The sequence below is a fragment of the Etheostoma spectabile genome, chromosome 1 (genome assembly GCF_008692095.1).
Source record: "Etheostoma spectabile isolate EspeVRDwgs_2016 chromosome 1, UIUC_Espe_1.0, whole genome shotgun sequence".
Lineage (NCBI taxonomy): Eukaryota > Metazoa > Chordata > Actinopteri > Perciformes > Percidae > Etheostoma > Etheostoma spectabile.
Window position 1 is genome coordinate 13,389,325 of NC_045733.1, and position 6,751 is coordinate 13,396,075.

The 6,751-nt window shown below is 41.7% G+C and overlaps 1 protein-coding gene across 3 annotated transcripts in view; it reads left to right on the forward strand.

The window, feature by feature from the left end:
- tpp2 (tripeptidyl peptidase 2) overlaps nucleotides 1–6,751 on the forward strand; it is a 15,505-nt gene extending 8,754 nt beyond the window's left edge. Inside the window, exons 19-29 of one of the 3 annotated variants that reach the window (XM_032532036.1) lie at nucleotides 78–174; nucleotides 257–394; nucleotides 511–755; nucleotides 1,190–1,268; nucleotides 2,348–2,386; nucleotides 2,834–2,985; nucleotides 3,097–3,193; nucleotides 3,351–3,481; nucleotides 4,644–4,896; nucleotides 5,559–5,678; nucleotides 5,822–6,751. In XM_032532036.1, coding sequence (XP_032387927.1) covers nucleotides 78–174; nucleotides 257–394; nucleotides 511–755; nucleotides 1,190–1,268; nucleotides 2,348–2,386; nucleotides 2,834–2,985; nucleotides 3,097–3,193; nucleotides 3,351–3,481; nucleotides 4,644–4,896; nucleotides 5,559–5,678; nucleotides 5,822–5,911 — 1,441 coding nt within the window. In that variant the 3' untranslated portion in view covers nucleotides 5,912–6,751. Of the gene's footprint in view, nucleotides 1–77; nucleotides 175–256; nucleotides 395–510; nucleotides 756–1,189; nucleotides 1,269–2,347; nucleotides 2,387–2,833; nucleotides 2,986–3,096; nucleotides 3,194–3,321; nucleotides 3,482–4,643; nucleotides 4,897–5,558; nucleotides 5,679–5,821 lie in introns of those variants that run through there. The other 2 variants (XM_032532119.1, XM_032532198.1) reach the window with 2 other exon arrangements.

The following is a 6,751-nucleotide window of genomic DNA, read 5'->3' on the forward strand; positions in this document are numbered from 1 at the left end:
CACACACACACACACACACACACACACACACAGAGTATTCAGTGCAGTAAATTGTTTCATCCTTCTTGTTGTTCCAGGCCGTTAAATTCAAAGATAAAAGCCCTAGGATTGAGGGATGTTCTGCCTAACAACAGACAAATCTACGAGATTGTGCTCACCTATAGCTTTCACCAGGTACAACACCATCAGCACTTTCTATGATACATTTTTCTTTGTTTTTGCATGTGTGTTTAACCCTCTTTTTCTCTGTCCTCAGCCTAAGAGTGGAGAGGTCACCCCCAGCTGTCCCATGCTGTGTGAGCTGCTGTATGAGTCTGAGTTTGACAGTCAGCTCTGGATGCTGTTTGATCAGAACAAGAGACTACTGGGCTCAGGGGATGCCTACCCTCACCAGGTATGCTTAGCCACATTAGGAGCTTACATGTTTTTTTTCTTTGCCAGATGTCCACTCATAGCTGTAGATCTCTAGATTTTTCTAATGCCTCCCCCCCGTTTGTTTCACTTCTCCAGTATTCTCTGAAACTGGAAAAGGGGGACTACACCGTGCGTCTGCAGGTCCGCCACGAGCAGTCCAGTGAGCTGGAGCGGCTTAAGGACCTACCGTTTGTGGTTTCTCACCGTCTGTCCACCACACTCAGTCTAGATGTCTACGAGTCCCACCGTGCCGCCCTCATGGCCAAGAAGAAGGCAAATTCTGTCAACTTGAGCCCAGGTGGCACACAGCCCTTCTATGTCACAGCCCTGCCAGACGACAAGTAAGTCCATTTGGCGGGGGGCTTTTCATTTGTATTGTAAGACCTTATAGAAGGAACTTTACTTTAAAGAACTTATGATGCACAGAACAAAAAAGGCTAAAATGCTTAAGAATCAGAAAACTGAAGCTTAATTGGTGCTTGATCAAAAGATTACTATTAATTTACTTCCAGGACATATTCCCTGTCCTTCATGACACCGTAGCACTGAGGAAGAAGCAGCTGTGACAACTGTAGTTTTGGGGTGGGAATCACCAGAGGCAATACAATATTATAACAATATTTTTGCAATATATTGCATTATTCTGCGATGTATTGCAATTTATTTCCTAATTTCTTTCGTTAAAGCTGCCATCAGTATTCATTATATTTCTGTGATCTAACTCCCTGTCTATATTCTCTCTATCACTTCCCTTTGTTTGTCCTATTTTCTTCAGGATCCCAAAGGGGACGAGTCCAGGATGCTATCTTTCAGGCTCTCTGGTTGTCCCCAAGAGCGAGTATGGCAAGAAAGCAGTGAGTGGACATGTTTGTTGTTACCCTCGATCCTCCTTGTCCTTGTTTAGCGTAACTTACTCAGGCCAACAACCAGATATCAGGCTTAACTAATCATTTGTTTCTCATCTGGCAAATTGGTTTCTTTGAAAGCAGTTTGGGGATTGATTTGTAAGTCCTGGATGAAGATATCTTGGTTAACAGTGCACTCTAATTTGGAAGTAAAGGCAAATTTAGTGGAGATTTAAAACCTTGAGTTTCATATGAGTGCTGATCATGTGATTGTGGTTACATGAGGTAGGTGTGTTGAGAACCATCCAAACATGCACTGAGGCAATAGATTGATTCAAAATCTCATTTTATGTGTTTCTGCATTGTTACTAGTTTTTGTTCTATATTGTTGTGCTCCACAATGTTTCTGCTGTTTCCAAACTGTCACACAGTTAAAACATTACTACTTTCTATTGTGCCCAGTCAGAGGCGTGTGTACAGAAAAAACAGAAAATTGGTTTAAAAAAAAGTTTTACAAAAATGTACATTCACTTTGAATTGTGATTGATTTGATTTCTGGAGCTTATTCTCAGGTGCTCCTCTTTACAACATCTCACGTGTGTCATGTTTGTCTTTGGCTGAACTCGCCTGACTTCGTGGCTCCAATGTAAAGATTCCTGTCAAACTTTAGCACCCCTTTACAAAAGCACATTTTTCTAATGTTTTTCTGTATTATTTCACATTGCATTGCTGAAGATCTGTTTATTGTCCTGCACACGCAAGAATTGTTGTATCTTCAAGTCGAAGATTCACTGTGAACCCACATCCTATTGATTTCCTGTAGTTTTCGGTTCCGAGATGTAGTGCTTAACCCTTGGTGGCAGAGCAGATTTGTTAGATGTGAGCACAAGATAGAAATCGGAGCATGTCAGCAACAAAGATTACACCACTGTTTACCACTGTAACAATTATTTAAGTGAGACAGGTAGGTGGATTGGACTGCGACTGGATCGTGGATGCAAGATAAAAAAAACATGACGAAAGAGAGAATCCTTTTTGGTTTTTGTTTGTGTTGTCTCTTCCTCACTGTGTGTTATTCTGACCACCAGGGGCAGGCCTCTGCAAAACGACAAGGGAAGTTTAAAAAGGTACTGGATGAGCTAGATACACTGTACAACAGAGCGTCCACTGCTCTCCTGTCATTAGGAAGTGGCTTATTCCTTACCATACGATGGGATTTGTTATATCTTTATGAATTATGTCAAAGCATGCCATTATTGCTGTATTGAAATATGCAATAGGCTAGCCATAATATGTATTTATTTTGATAAAGAGTAGTCAAAGTGTTCCGGTGGTCATTTAAAAATTACCAATACATAATGAACACTATTTTAAGCTTTTATAACTGGGTATTAAAAACATTTTTCTTAATTGATGGAAAAAGGGATAACCAGAAGGAGTCAAAGGACATGACACTGTTAGGAAGAGGGGGAGAATTTGGGATTCTGATTCAGAGTAGTAAAAGAGGTCATGGGTTTTTATTGAACGTATCAGTTATTGTTTGACTAAACTATTTTTTTTATGTGTTCACATAGGATATTGTTCCAGTCGTCTACCACTTAATTCCTGCTCCCAACAAAACCAAAAATGGAGGGAAGGAGAAGGACAAGGAAGGAGACAAAGAGAAAGACGTCAAGGAGGAGTTTGACGAAGCTATGAGAGACCTAAAGATTCAGTGGATGACAAAGTGTGCACAGTAGCTCTACTGCTTGTTCAGCAACACATGGCTTGTTTTTCCTTTTTTATTCTTTTCATTCTCATTTAAACCAATGTGTCATGTTGTCTTTTTGCGGTTAAGGTTAGACACCAGCTCCATCTACGACGAACTGAGGGAGAACTACGCCGATTACCTCCCACTGCACGTGCAAAGACTGCACCAGCTGGATTCTGAAAAGGTAACGGTACACACCAGCAAGAGAAAAGGGGTAATGGAGGAAGCTTGAACGGAATTCAATCCCAGGAGCATTTCATAATTTTCCCACCCTAGTTGGATTCTAAACTATGCAATTATGTCTGTTCACAGTCATTTCTCCTCCTCCTGTTTGTGTTCAGGAGCGTGTAAAGCGTCTGGTGGAGGTGGAAACAGCCGCTGACATAGTCATCTCCCACATTGACCAGACGGCCCTGGCTGTTTACCTCACGTTAAAGACAGACCCTCGGGCTGATGCCGCGTCTATCAAGACGTATGTGTCTCTGTCTCTCTCACTCTCTCACTCACACACACACACACACACACCAACACAACCCCCCCCACCCAAACAACACACACACACACACACACACACACACACACACACACACACACACACAGTATTACTAATAGAAATATGAACATCTTTAGAATCCTTCATCAACTCAAATTCAGTTGGTGGTAATGGGGAAGCAGAGCAGGATAATAGTGGGTTAACCACACACAAACTGAATTACAGTACCCCATGAACAAAAAAAAAATCATTATATGCATTGAACATTACAGATTTGTGATATTTACCAATATTACAATAAACAGATCCTAAACCAGCATGGAACATGAACTGATGGATACATTAGCAGCCAGACTTATGGAACTTGTTCAGCTGAGGTGGTACGCCTCCCAGATTCTGACACATCACTACACTCATTAAAGCGGCATAGTGTAGCTTTTGAGAAGGGAAATAACACATTCTTTGTCTTGCAGAGGAAAAGTTGAATTCATAAGCAATAAACACACTCTAACGCAACTCAATTCACGCAGGGGTGTTGTTGGTACAGCCCCAATTGGTCGTCTGGCGTTACCAGTACCTTTTGGTGGCTAATGTTAGCAAAACTTGTAATAGATATCGCCATGTTACTGACATTAGTGAGTTAGTTTACTGATTGTGTGACTCTGTTTTTGCTACTGCTGCACTACAAATGGGACACAGTCTGGCTTTAAAGGTTTAGTGCTTAACTTTTTTTCATAAAAATGTACGTCAGTTACATTCAAGCCATTGCCAAATGAGTTGATACAAAGCTAATTAAGACTGTGCTCCACAAAACACTCTCCTTTGTCTGTCCTGCTTTGTCACAAGCAACTGCGTCATTTCTTAGAATTCCTAATGGAGGAGACAGGAACTATGCACTGGAGTGCTGTGTGAAATAGTGCCTCTGCTCTTTTCCCTCCAAAGCTTCACTTTTAATTAAGTGTACGGATTAATTTGTGTCAGCCATCGTGATCTTTGTTTCAGGCGAAGCGGCCCCCCTCTGCTTTTAAACACTGTTGGGAAACCCTGAGTAGATTATTAATTATTGATTATTAATTAATTAAAAGGCATTTTTAAAAGTAATTAAAAGGCCTTAATTCTGTCTTTAACATCTGTGTTTCAGTGACATGGAGAAGCAGAAGTCGTCCCTGCTGGACGCGCTGTGCAGGAAGGGTTGCAGTCTGGCCGACCAACTCCTGCTGCCCCCGGCGCCGCAGGATGGCGCCGGTGCTGTCTCCACGGGACAAGCAGCGGCAGAGGAGGAGGTTGGGGAACAAGTGGCCAGCAGTTCTGACGACGCCGTGCACGCCGTGGTTCAAACGCTGATGGATACGTTTTGGGAGGTGCAGAAGTGGGCAGAGCTAACTGACTCCAAGGTAGGCAAAATGTTTAAAAAAATAAAATAATTAAAGAAAAGCCAAAGTTGTTCCATTGTAAAGGAGGACAGCTGGCAAAATTCTGTATTTTTTCTTTTGGTCAACAAATCCCATGAAAAGATTGAATTGAAAGTAAACAATGTCACCAGACTTGTTCTCGTCCCTTTACCTATAATTTAGTTTCCTCAATTTTCTTGCATTGTATGATCAGTCATAAGGACCACACAATCTGAAGGTCGTACCTAAAACAATGAGCTTTGTTGGTTGCCATGATGTTGGGGATCGGGAAAAGTTAGATTTTTCAGCTCGCTCCATTAGTGGTAAAAGAGTGGGTTAAGGCTAATGCTATGAGGCTAACGCCAGAGATGCTAAGCTATGAGCAATATAAGCCTTGTTGGTCTCCCCTCTTATTGCGCATGACATACGTCATGACCGAACGTTACCAATTGGTTATGGCAGATTCAGTGTGGCTCTGGGCAGATCCAGACTCTCTGTACAAATAAAATGTACCAGAGTCTGGTAGGACCAGGCTACTGGTTTCTACCCTGCAAATGTGAATTTGGGTGGATGTACTATATGTTGCTACAAAGCTCACTTCTTTGTATTAATTCAGTAAATGTTAAGCTAATATATTTTCTTTGTCTTCTGTCCTTTCGGCTCAGGTGTTGATGTTTTCATACAAACACGCTCTTGTGAACAAGATGTACGGTCGAGCCTTAAAATACGCCTCAAAGATGGTGGAGGAGAAGCCCAGCAAAGACAACATGAAGAACTGCATACAGGTATGAGAGCAGTGCCAGCTGATATTGATTCAACGTAAATAAGATGAATACTAGATGTTTGGCTGCATACTCTCCAAGCAGAGTAGTAGAATATTTTGCCCTGTTCCCTTGGAATAATCTTCCTGTTTTTTGTTTTTTTGCAGCTTATGCGACACCTCGGATGGATACACTGCGCCACCTTCAGTGAGAACTGGCTACCGGTCATGTACCCCGTAGAATACACACTCTTCTAGGCACAGACACACATGCATGCATGAGCAGCATGGCCATTCATGGTCCATTACATGATACCTTTTGATATCATGTCCCTCAGGGTCAAACATGGTCTATGCATCTGGGTTTTCAAATTTAGAAGTAGGTGGACACCAAAATGAAGGCCGCACTTTATAAGGCAAAAAGGGATAATTTTAAAGATTGTTTGTCTTTAAATGTCTTATGGACCTACAGCTCTGCAGACCATGTGGCCCGACGTATAATTTGAATGCAACCAACAGAAAAACAACACATAATTCAGTTGAAATTAATAAAATGCTCCAAACTATTGCCAGGGCTTGTTAAAACTGTAGCTCAGTGCTTTCTGAGTTGGGTGTTGTCCTTTACTTTGGTGTCATCTACACATTTGGAGGCTTTCACAACCCCACTCATCCTCAGCTGTCTGGACTCCATATCACGTAGATAATCTCATTCTCTCGTGTAAATATTGTGTAAAAGGGACAGTGTGGACTCCAGTGATGCATCCTAAGTCTTGTAAAGAAAAATAAACTGTGACGCCATCTACTCACTTAAAAAAAAAAAATCGACAGCAGAAAAACTCACAACTGGCCGTTCTAATGCTTCAGCGAGAAGACAGGAGGACTTGCTTCTGCACGATGTTCGGACATATGAGGTCCGCCTGATCCCTGGGTTAAAAGGGAGACGCAACTTGATATCTTTTTTTCCTTTGTTTTTTGATTGTTCCAGCCAGGCCAGGTTGATAAAGTTAACATTATTAGTCTTGTTTGTCTTTTTAGGCTCCGACACTGTACACAGAACACAAAACAATATTGAGGTGCCTTTCTACCTGTACCTTTTTT